The sequence below is a fragment of the Drosophila rhopaloa genome, unplaced genomic scaffold (genome assembly GCF_018152115.1).
Source record: "Drosophila rhopaloa isolate 14029-0021.01 unplaced genomic scaffold, ASM1815211v1 contig_178, whole genome shotgun sequence".
Classification (NCBI taxonomy): Eukaryota; Metazoa; Arthropoda; class Insecta; order Diptera; family Drosophilidae; genus Drosophila; species Drosophila rhopaloa.
In genome coordinates, this window is record NW_025335059.1 from 10,688,840 (window position 1) to 10,701,026 (window position 12,187).

At 41.9% G+C, this 12,187-nt stretch overlaps 4 protein-coding genes across 4 annotated transcripts in view; 1 reads left to right on the plus strand and 3 right to left on the minus strand.

Moving 5' to 3' along the window:
• Nucleotides 1-991: 991 nt before the first annotated feature.
• On the minus strand, nt 992-4,244 carry LOC108040670 (putative gustatory receptor 85a). Its single transcript, XM_017118240.2, is given in 5 exon segments — nt 992-2,269; nt 2,328-2,651; nt 2,653-3,011; nt 3,014-3,300; nt 4,156-4,244. Coding segments are annotated over 5 exon segments (1,233 nt in total). The 3' UTR covers nt 992-2,095.
• A 380-nt stretch (nt 4,245-4,624) lies between these two features.
• On the plus strand, nt 4,625-7,687 carry LOC108040671. The gene is made up of 5 exons (XM_017118241.2): nt 4,625-5,050; nt 5,908-7,122; nt 7,194-7,201; nt 7,263-7,390; nt 7,551-7,687. Exons 1-5 carry the CDS (start codon nt 4,625-4,627, stop codon nt 7,685-7,687), a joined length of 1,914 nt encoding a protein of 637 aa, XP_016973730.1.
• Nucleotides 7,138-8,779, minus strand: LOC108040672 (dynein light chain Tctex-type protein 2B). Its single transcript, XM_017118242.2, is given in 4 exon segments — nt 7,138-7,739; nt 8,060-8,257; nt 8,259-8,383; nt 8,442-8,779. Coding segments are annotated over 3 exon segments (522 nt in total). The 5' UTR covers nt 8,704-8,779; the 3' UTR covers nt 7,138-7,739; nt 8,060-8,122.
• A 229-nt stretch (nt 8,780-9,008) lies between these two features.
• Nucleotides 9,009-12,187, minus strand: part of LOC108040674 (F-actin-monooxygenase Mical) — a 45,156-nt gene continuing 41,977 nt past the window's right edge. The window contains 7 exon segments of the mRNA XM_044459075.1: nt 9,009-9,894; nt 9,954-10,150; nt 10,338-10,438; nt 10,498-10,575; nt 10,636-10,840; nt 10,959-11,229; nt 12,036-12,068. Of these exon segments, the coding sequence (XP_044315010.1) occupies nt 9,889-9,894; nt 9,954-10,150; nt 10,338-10,438; nt 10,498-10,575; nt 10,636-10,840; nt 10,959-11,229; nt 12,036-12,068 (891 nt within the window). The 3' untranslated portion in view covers nt 9,009-9,888.

Consider the following 12,187-nt stretch of genomic DNA (forward strand, 5'->3'; position numbering starts at 1 on the left):
TTGAATGACTTGACTCGACTTGATTAAAATTAGATGCTCCCACTTCCCCCCGTTCCCACCACATTTGTATTTGTATTTTGTAATTGTATGTCTAGCATTAGGGGCATCCCCCAGCACACGCACACATACACCCATAAATACACCCATACATACACCCATACATACACCCACAACCATTCATTATCACCTTGAACTTTTCGTGTTTTTATGTGTAGTTCGTAAGCGATGATTAATGAGATGAATCTATGATATATACTTGTTGTTGTGTCTACATCTATAGAAGTAACGTACCCTATCAGATCGATTCATCCTTGTTTTGTTTACCTTGTTGACTTGTTTGCTGTTACAAAGATTCTATTACCCCCACTGTGTACTTATCTCGGTTCTGCTTGGACTAGCCAACTAGTTGAACTGGTTGTCGGCGAAGTTAGGCTAGAGCATACTTTAAAGGCAGGCGGCGGTCGCCAGGATCGCCGCCACTGATCACCACATAACAAGGTACAAAAGAGGCGCAAAGGGGCGGCATACCCACCCCCTGCCACGCCCATTAGCCAGAGGCGAAGGCCTGGAGCAGGTGAAAGATGTGAAGATGAGCAGAGGAGCACACAGAAAGCGACACAGACACAGATAATACTACATTTACGAGCTAGCGTAACGGAGTTTTGCATTTCCAAACGAAAACCATAAGAAACCAAGTAAATAACCAGCAACTAAGTGTCGTGTATATTCCGTGTTACAAAAAATACAGCCACTGTGCAGCAAAAGCAGCAGCAGCAGCTATATAAGCATATAATTATACATGTATACAGTATATATTTAAATACAGATAATATATATAACCATATGCATACATATATCTAACCGAAATTATGAATAGCGAACGATAACAAGAACTCCCTTCTGACGGCAATGATTGTTCATATACCTATACATATATGCAGTACCCCTAGAAACATAGATGTGCATTAATCATACGTACAGTTGTCTCAATGTGAAAAGCTTAGTCCACACCGACCGAAACTAACGTAATCGTAATAGCAGCTAAACTCGAGGACCCAGCAACCGAAATCCAATCACTAGTGATCCCCGATGACCCTTGACCCCATGACCCCCGAAACATAACGAATATCCGTAATACAGAGCAGCAGAGATGTTTAACACTTCAATTGAACATTGGTGAGAATCGAGTACCTACAAAACTGAAAGAGATAGAGAGCGCGCATGGGCGACTATATTTTTTGCAAAGCAAATTGTGCAGCAAATGCAATCGAAACTAATGGAAAACGTTTTACGCGCGAACAATTTTAGACATACAAAAAATAGAGGAAGGAAGTACGAAGCGAGGGGAACACGAACACACAAACTACAGATCATAAATATATATATTTTGCGTCTTTATATACAGGCAAACGGCATATTTGTATATTTACACTCAATGTACAGATCGAAGCTACAGATCACAGCAGCTAGGAAAATAGGGATACTTAAGTACTTGTTGCTTGGTTGGCTTTTTATGCTTCATGTCCTGCATCAATGTCCCCTGTTAATTGCGACTCCAGATCAGCCATTACCCATTAAATCGCAGCGTGTCGGATAGGATGTGCACATTTTGTACTAGGTGTCTGTCCATAAAACACTGCTCCGCATATGTACGTAAGCCTAAGGATCCATCACCTTCATCACACTGAAGCATTTACTCTAACACCACTCACGCTATAAAAAAATCCCACAAAATAAATCATTTTCAAAACTATTTTAAGCGAATGAAAATATACAACAAAGAAAGCAAGAAAGAACTCTAAAAATCATTTCAATGGACGTGTTTATGAATGTTGATTTTAAACAATAAATCGAAATCAGAATGAAAAAAAAACGTAAACAACTAATTGTATGAAATAAGCTAAACAAAATAAAAATTCTATAATAAAATAAAAACAGAAAAGACAAGAGCAAAATGATACTTTCAAAACTAACTACTTGCGTTTCCATTGACAGGGGAAATTTACCTTGGGGATATTATAATTTACATTACTCTATTATTTTGGAAAAATTGAATAGGGCCTGCACTATTATAGTGCTTTAAAGCTTGACATATTTAATTGTAAAAATTGAATATAGTTGATTGAAACATCACTTGGTCATCGAAATTGAGCACGTGGACCAGGATTACCGATGTGCTTTTAAAGGCCAACGAGCGATTCATGCGAAACGTTCCAAAAATAGCGATGTAAGTATGCTGCCTGGCCAATTGCAGTGACAACCATTCGATCTGTCATAAATTGAGAGCTTTAGAACTTTCAATTATAATTTAGTAACTGGGTACTTACACTTCTCTCCACCTCAGTGCTTTGTTTGTGAGGTGTCCTTAAAATATCCTTGGCGGCCTCGAGTAGTGATTCGGTTGTGTGGGTCAAGCAACTCACGAGGAATGATAACAACAGGGGTTGGATACACGTAATCAAGGCCAGCAAAATGTACATGAACTCTCTGTCCGCGTGTCCATGTCCGAGAATTACGCGTACCAGCATGTATCCTGCCACAATGCCACTCCAAAGATTTCGAACCAAGCAGCACAGAAAGACGAAGTTGAATATGGAGCACACCTCCGAGGTTACATCGATTAGGCACTGGAACATGGTGTGCAGCCGTTGAAATCTGACCTAACTGGTAGGTAACAGATCTAGGTTTTGGATCCAGGAGTACCATCTTCAGGCCGGTCTCCAATCGCCACCAGCACTCGCATATCTCCGACAGGATGGCAAATATCAGGTAATTTATCGCAAATATCATGCACTCGGACAGAAAGCAGTTGCAGGCATGGTTGAACCCCATCCTGGTGCTAAAAGTAAACCTAAGCACATGGACGCTGAGGCGAAGGATCAGAAGTGAGGTTATTAAGTAGAGCAGGCAATTCAGGTAGCGCTGTTTTCCCTTCGGCCATCTATATCCCATTTGGCTGCTTAGCTCCTTTTGCTGCTGAAGCTTCAGGAGAACCACAAAAATTCCATTTCAAACACCACGGTGAAGTAGGTGTAAAAGTTAATCAATATCACCACGGATTTTTTTGTGTCAGCAAACATTTCCGAAAAGTCCAGTAGGAACTTGGTCGTCAGGACGAAAACCAAAAAATTGTGCACTATCCTGTAGGAGGCAAGGAAACGAGACCTACGTAGTCTTCCTGACCTAATATCCATGTAAAAATCCACAATTCCATTTAGGGCGCAGAAGAACCCAAGACCAAGTTGAACAAGGCTTTTCAGCGACCGCATGACTTTATCCACAAGCTCCCCATTGAAGCAACTGAAGCATAATCTAGATATCCCATCGTGTCGATGTGTCACGACCTGTCATTTCGTTTAAAAGAGATACTATCAGTCGGGAATTGTCCCTCTTGGAAATACTTGTTGCTTGAAAATTAATTCATTAAGCCCTACATTTATTGATTTCTTAAGGGACCAAAATTAGCAAGATAGTATTAGTTTTTTAATGAAACTTTCATAAAATATAAAAAATTGGAAAAATAATTGAAAATATCTATGATTTCGGTTTTTGATTCAAATGAGTATCGTTTTTTATTTTACTTCGAAAATAAGCCCTAATAGCTGCCATATTTTAACTTTTTTGTATATAATTTGTATCGTGAAATGCCATAACTTTGTTGTATTTGTTAAGTTAGGAAGCTGGAAGTTTTCTACTGGGTTTTATATTTGACCATGAGCTCGTTTAAATCCGACCTACCAAATTTCATAAGGAAGGCCGACTATATCCTATAGCTGCCATATAACTGAACGATTGGAAATGCCATAACTTTGGAGTTTTAAAGTTAGGAAGCTGGGATTTTTTATGAGTATTAAGAATGCATCATATGAATAATTTTGGAGAATATAATTTACAGAGTATTCTGCAAGGGTATATCAACTTCGGCTCCGCCCGAAGTTAGCTTTCCTTTCTTGTTTTTCGTATTTTTGTACCGCAGTAAAGGAGATATTTCCGACGCTATAAAGTACACATATTATGTTATCACTAGGCGATTTGATATAGGATATTTTTAGGATGTCTTAAGCTAAGTTTTTTATTGAGTTTAATTGTTATAATTAAGTGTTCAAAGCTCCGAGCTGCCTCTTCAATAGTTATATAAACTTAGGTTTAGATTACTCTTTTACGTTTCGTATGGCAAACATTTTCCACGTAACATCGGCTGGTTGAACCACGGAGCCGAGCTCGAATAGTCGAGCCGATCCCATGTCCATCGATCGGGTGTCGTATTTTAGCACACTTCCCAACCAGTCCCAACTTCAGTTTGGCAGCAGCAATCACGCGAATCAGTTCAGTTCGAGCCAAAAGCGAAACGACCCCACACTGTACGACCCACTGCATCTGAAACTATGTGGAAAACGGCCGCCGCTTGACGGTTGACGAATTTCGGAATAGTCATCACCTTGAGTGCAGATCATCGGTGGGGCTAATTGAATCGGGATCGAAAAAAAGTGGAAAATAATGAACGGACTGCAATTTGGGAACGCGGATAGAGCTTGCCAATTTTTTTGCTAAACAGCCGCGAACGCGACAATCAGAGTGCTAAGTGCGCTATCAATCAGTCCAGTCCGAGGTCGGGTGCATTGTCATGGCTGGATTGCCGCTACTGATGACCTGGCTGGTGCTGGTGCTCCAGCTCCTCCAGTTGGAGGCCCACTACATACAGATCGACCACGAGGAGTTTCGGGCCAGCGGCTTCCCGCATCCGCACTTTCCACCGCCGCCGTTGACGCCTCTGGATCACCTGCCCCAGGTGCTGGCCGCCAAAGAGCTAACTCCCGCCGAGGTGATGGTCGACCTGACCAACGACCTGACCCACCGCCTGCTCCACTACCACTCCATCCTCAACCGCAACAACTTTGCCTTCTCGCCGACCGCGCTGGTCAGTGTCCTGGTGGCCCTGTACGAAGGATCGGCGGGCAACAGTGCCGAGGAACTGCGTCATGTGCTCCAGTTGCCCAACAATCGAGACGTTACCCGAGTGGGCTATCGCGACATTCACCGACGACTGCGGGTAAGGCTGGGCTGGGTCCACAAATGGGCCAATGTGGCCACTTTGAACTTAACCCAGTGCCATTGGCGGGAACCCACTCAAAACCCCTTCGAATGAAATGCCAACACACATTTACACGCCTGGCTGGGCACCCATTGGCCTGGAGTGCGGATTGCCAAGTGCTCATTGATAAAGAACAGAATCAAAATTGAGTATGCGTACTGCCAAACAAATTGCCCCAGGCCTATAACCATTGCTCTGCTGATCTGTAATCGGATTTCAATAGTTCGTCGACCCCATTGGGTCAGATAATCTACCAAAAGTGACCAGCAATTGTTCAAGTGAATAGATTTTTTAATTGCCAATCATTATGTACCTACTGATCAGATTTTGAGCAGTTAAATGGATCAATAAGGCTTTTTGATGGCTATCTATATTTTAGGAAGGAAGTTTTATTAACCACAATTAAAATTTTACATGAATTAATTTGTAGAGTTTTTAGTTTTTGATTTTTTAACATTTTCCATTTTTTTGAAAAATGGTGTCTCTTTCCTTTTTTTAATTAGCTGTTTAAAAGAAAGTTTTTTTTATTGAAAATAAATAGTTCTTAAATCGAAAAATGCAGGTTAAAAAACCTTGAAAACATCAGTGCTTACCATTTATACATACATATTATTTATTTGTGAAAGTAGGTAATCAATAACTCTCTAAAATCATTTTATAAGGCTTAAATCAGTTGGTTCCAATTTTAGGTATATTTTTTTTTTGCAAATAACTAAAAATATGTATTTAATAAATTGATTATGTTTCAAAAGAACTTTGACAAAAATACACAAAGATAAAAAGATATATGCTTATATTTTGTATTAATTTTTTAGACATATTTCTTTGGCTCCGATAATCCCCTAAAGGGGCTCAGCTTGAACAAGTCCAATGTGACGGTTCTCAAAGACTTTGAAACCGTTCTCATGTTCTATGGATACGATCTCAGCATCGACATGCTTTCCTCAACACCATCCAACCTTACGTCGGATGCTGAGATAGTCAACACCACAATGGCCAGCAATTCTACGACCGAGGAAATGGAAGCGGAGACAACAACATTGAAGGATGCGGAAAGCACAACGGTAGAGCCGACCACTACGACTACGGAGGCACCGGCAACCACGACGACAGAGCCTCCAACCACCACGACAGAGGCTCCAGCGGAGGCGGAAGCCACCACAGAAGCCCCTGCTACAACGTCGGGCGAAGAGGAGGCCGAACCCGCTGGCGAGGATGAGGCAGCCGAGTTGGTGTCTGCATTTGTGGCCGAGGAGGACTCCGAGCCGCTGCTTCGCATCCAGAAGGCCCGCGTCTCCCGTCTGCCCACCAGCAAGCTGCAGGCGCCGCTCAAGCACTCGAATCCCATCACGCCGAAGCCCATTTACCTGCCCAGCGCCCGGACAGCGGCCATGCCGATGATGGCTCGCCAGGTGGCGGAGCGGAAACCATCGCCCACACGGCAGGTAATTTCCATTATAGCGCCTCAGGCAGCAAACATCTCGCTGACTCGAAAGACCAAGATGGTGCGCCACAAGCGTCACGCGCTGCCAGGCTACAAGGATCTGGATGCGAATCTCTTCCTGACACTCTTCAATCCGCACACGCATGTCCCGCACCATCCGCTGCACATCCCCCCGCCTGTTACCGCTGCCTTTGCTCCGATCACCAACGACTTTGAGCCACACTATATAGGAGAGGCGGCCGAGGGCAAGTCTAACTACAATACGGATGTGATCAGCCACGTGTTCTACCTGGGCAACCAGCAGGTGGTGCACACCACCTTCAAGGTGTATAACGCAGTGCTGTATTACAAGTACTTCGAGCATCTGAAAATGAGCGTGCTGGAACTGGAACTGGACACGCCAGAGTACAACCTGATGATCCTGCTGCCTGACTATCACACGGACATCGTGGCAGCTGCAGCCTCCCTGAAGTTGGGACCCACTCTCAGGTTGATGCGAAAGCAGTTGAAGCCGCGATGGGTGCAGGCCATCATACCCGACTTTAAGCTGCATGGGACCATGTTCCTGACCAACGATTTGCAGAATGTAAGTGTCGATTATTGTGCTTTGGATTATTTTTATTGAGCTGTGTCTTTGGTGTGTGCTTTTTGTTGCAGATGGGAATGTAAGCATGGGCGTGACTGCTGCAGCTCCCGGCTCCCGGCTCACTCTTACTTTCATTGCAGATGTGATGTCTTCGAGCCGAATCGCGCCGATTTTCGACCCATGACTGATGAGAAGGGCGTCTACGTGCGGCACATTGAGCAATCCATAGACGTCACCATCCGTACGCATCCCATCAATCAGCTGAAGCGTAAGTGTCTCGCATTGCAGCACACCTGAATTGATTGGAGTGTTGTGGAGGCATTGAGCCGCAACGCATTGCGATTGCCCCACCTGTTGGTGTTGCAACAGTTGCAGCAGCCTCTGCAATACGAGACAAAGTGCAATAAACACTTCCTTTCGCTCTCCAGGCAACTATGGCTCCCAAACAAAACCCATTCAGATCTCCGTGAATCATCCGTTTCTGTTTTTCATCGTGGATCGCGACCTGGACGTCGCTGTTATGTCGGGCCGCATTCTGAATCCGCTGAACGTGCGCATCCAATGAAGCTCGACGAAGGTCGAATATCGAAAGTGATGAACCCTTTGTTTCCCGGTGCCTACAAATACGAGAAGTTAGCTACGCTTAGTTTAAAATGTAAATACGAAGGAGTGTCACGGGAATCTGGGCAGATTGAATTATAATTAATGTCAATGTCAAAAATATCTTAAAATTTAATGCAAATCAAAATTGATAGAATTATAAGCACTCAAATGATAATAATTCGTTTCTTAATCTAATGATGTTTAAATTAAGTTAATTACTTTGTATATACTTAATTGTTCTTTTTGAAGATATATTATTGGTATATACATTATTTTTGACTCATTGATTTGGAATACCCAATTTCGTGTGACACCCCGGATACGTTAAGCTTACCCCTTGAAAATAAATTAAGTGAGGTGTTCCTTAGCCTAATAAGTTATTTAAGTTATCCTCCTTCTAGTACTGGTAGGTTCCGAACACCGAGCACACGCAGAAGAGGCTGGTGTTGCGGAAGACCTCAGTTACGGTGGTGTCGCAGTCGCAGTCCCAGCAGCAACGCGAGCCGTAGGTGGCCCCCGCACCCAGTTCCTGGTCCGAGCACCACCTGGACGACGTGCTTGTAGCGCTTCACTTTAGAGCTGCTGGCAATTTGCTGGTTCACCTCGTCGGCAATCTCGCTCGTCCACGTCTTTGCTACCTCTTTATCGTAGGTTTTGTCTGCAATTACAGGAGTTGCTTAGCAACTGGACATGACTTAATGGATTACTCCATTTACCCTTGAGTTTCTCGGCCATCACGTTGTTCATTATGTTCTTGATGGTGGGGAGGGGAAACATCTCTCCAAAGGCAGGTCGCATGCTGTAGGCGGTGGGCTGAACAGCCGGCTTTTCCGACTTTCCCGGCATTTCCCCGAGATCAGCTGAGCCGAAGCTGAGATTTTCTGGCGACGACATTTTCTGCTGTTTCCCCGCCTCTTTGACAACTGCTGACGTCTGCACGGACTTGGTTGCTTCTCCAACAGATTGTCTGTCAGTCATTACGTATTAAAATAATGTAATTTTCTTTTAATTAGCAATTTAGTGAAACGCCAACGAATCGCCGTTGTTTGTTTATTTTGACATTCACCACGAATAGCAGACATTGCTTCAGAGTTGCCACATGGTGCAAGGAAACTGGAAACTTCAGCGCCCGTTAAATATTTGAATTTGAAAATGCGCTACCTGCTTAACCGTCTAAAAGCAAGTAGCGGTTTATTATCATATGCCCACAAAAAGAGAATCTACTTTAATTTGAATTTAGCTTACAAAAATACAATTCACCCTTCACCCAAAACATCACCAGCTTTAGGTTTCATAAAATCTTTATTCAATTCAAAATAAATCGAAAAGTTACATAATAAATTCGATAAATATGTTTATATATGCAGGTTATAAATAAAATTACTCAATAATTTAAATCATTTCATTAGTATACATTTAATGGTTGCTTTGTCCCTTTACATCGTTATGTGTAGGCTCTCGCATATAGAAAATATTTGTGTGCATCTCTTTGTGTTCACTTTGATTTTGGTTGGGCAGCAGATGACATATAACATACATGGGTGTGCTGTTTGGGACGATTTGCGGGTGCTTCGTCAAATAAATAATAATACATTCAAACGGTATACACAAAAATCGACAAACAAACACTAAGTGAAAATAACCTAAGAAACTCAAATACACCATTTACAATTGCTCAAAATCACAAACCCTTTACAAATGTTCACGTTACACAATTAAATCAACGCATAAAAAACACAACGTATTGCATAGGGCATTCAAAGATCAGACAGATTTCAGTGGCAACGACTAACTTAACATACAATTAGGTTGTATACGGAACTAAAGGTATTCTCGAAAACAATCGTACTGCTTACTGTCAAATTGCGAAATTAGTTTTTGGTTTTGATTTCTTCTCCGCCTGATTTTACATCAAACTTGCGCGCATCTCCGAAATTAGTTAGGCTTACTACTTAAATATATATTGAAATTGTTCTCTGCCAGCTTAATCACTCTGAATAGTTAGTTGCTCGTTTCGGTTACAGCTCATGGATTCTAGTATTGTTAATTGTTTATATTCAGCTGCCTTTTTGGTACGTTCTCCCCTGTATCAACTTAAGTATTTAGGCTCAACAGTCCGTTTAAAACTTCGCAGACCAGCACACTCCAGGGAAAGTTTGCTATTCAAATCTGGAACAGAAGGATTGGTAAGTTTGTGATTTTCTTTTGCTTTTTCAGGCACCACTCACATTCGATTCTTCGTGGTCATGCGGTTGTCCGACCAGCTTAATGCCCGTTGCCTCGGCTGAGGTCGATGCCGATCCCGCTGCCGTGAGGTCGAGTTGGGAGGCAGTGGGTCTGAGGGCCGCTCGCTTGGCTACAATTTCCAGCATCTCGTTGAGTATTGCACCCTCGGCGGCCACATCGGCGGAGCTTTTGTCCAGTTCTTTAATAAAAGGAATAATTAATATATATATATAAAATGCAACAGACAATTGGCTTGATAATATTTTTCTTTTCTTTTTATTAGTAGCTAGTTTCAAATGCTTTTTGATTTGGTTAAGCAAAAAGTAATTAATTTACATAAAACATTCTGATGTAAGAATCATTTTAATTCAAGTTTTAATACTTACTGTTGCAGGACAAGCGCAGATTGAGCTCTTCCTTGAGCTGGGCATGTCGATACTCCAATTGCAGTTCCTGTTGCCTTATGGTCAGTTCCTCATCGCGTTTCCTACACAGAAAATCAAACACATTAGTTTTTAGGCATCTCAGCTTGGTAGCGCAACCTACTTGAGTGCTGTGATGTTGCGCCAAATCTCCAAAAGTTCCTTAAGTAGCTTCTCATCGTTGTCCTTAGTTGCGTCCAGGCTGCAAAATGAAGTTGAAATAAGTTAGGAGCCCAATTAAATAACAAGATTGTAGACTCACTTTTCAATGTTCTGCGCCTCGCCCCGCAGGGCCTTCTCAATAAGCACGCCGCGTGCCTCCAGGTCCTTTAGCTGCACCTCAATCTCCTCCTGTTCCCGCTGAATCTCTTGAGCGATTCGCAGTCGCTTGAGCTCAGCTTGTCGTGAAGCCTTCGATATGGCACGTTGCTTCTTATGCTCCCGTGTCTCGTTAGCGTAGCTCTCATCTGAAAGGCGAAAGTGGTTAATAACCGCACCGAAAGGATCTAACTTGGATGATTAATTGGGTCGGGGAAGGACACATGGGTGGACACTTTATGCAGACATTAAATGAGAACAACAAACCATCGGATCTCTGATAATTCAGTGGCAGAGGCGGAATGGGCGGTGGTGTCTGGTCGTCCAGGGCATTCGGATGAGATCCGGCCAGGTGGTGGGGCTTGTGTATGTAGAGCTGCGGGCTGGATGAAGAGAACGATTCGGGTTTCGGTTTCGAAGTGTTCATTTGCTTTCGGTAGCGACTGTTGTGCGCGGTGTTCAGATACTCTTGCGAGTGGTTTGTCTGTGATGTGGCTCCTGCTGCAGCCGCGGCGTTGCAGACGAGCATATCCTTGTCCTAGTGTGGCATTGTGTTTGGAGGTATCAGAATATATATCGGGTTAAATGATTGCGTTTGTTTTTGAGAGGTATCAAAAGGTGGAGAAAGATATATTGAAAATATAAAATAAACAACTTTCAGTTCTCTGATTAAAAACAATATGTTATTTACTAAAAATTGGAGTTTTATACATTTAACGTGCAGGGTATCCAAAGGCAAGAAAATTAACAAATAGTTCTTATGGATTACCATAACCAGAAGTCAAGGGGAACCAATCATGCAAAATAATCCACCACATTGAACTTAAATCATAAATAATAACCCCAAACGCGATTTCCAATAAATAATAAGGTGTCGAATCCTTAAACTAATAAAAACTTAAAGTTAAAACACACAACTTAATATCCTTAAGTCCAAAAGGTTCCCTTGAAACCTTATTCACAGCTACCTTATGGTAGAAATAAACATAAGTAAACACATAAATGTTATTTACGGTAGGCATAGAAGGAAATACAAAATAATACAGCAGGCAAACTTAAAAGTTAAGATTTAAATAACTTAAGCTGGAATTGGGTAAAAGAAAATGAAAATAAAATAAATGAAAACAAATTAAAATAAAATTGTAGAATTTGATTAGTTTAATATAACAGAAAACAGACAAATAAAGCCCATCCAAATAAAAAATGAGAGATGTGCGATTAGAAACGATTCAAAATAAAATTTAGGGATGCCAAATAATAAGACTAAGCTTTTGTAAGTGGAAAAACTTTGGAAAACTCGATTGTGATCGATGAGTAGGGTTAAGAATAGTTAAAAGTTCTTACACCAAAACCGAAATTCCTCAGATCAAAGCAAGACTGCAAAATGATGGAAAGAATTTTAAATGTTATAAATGAGACACTTATTACACAAAAACCAGACACCAAGTCCTTGGCTTCTATTATAACTTAATGTTAAATGAGTTGGTTGAATTGAT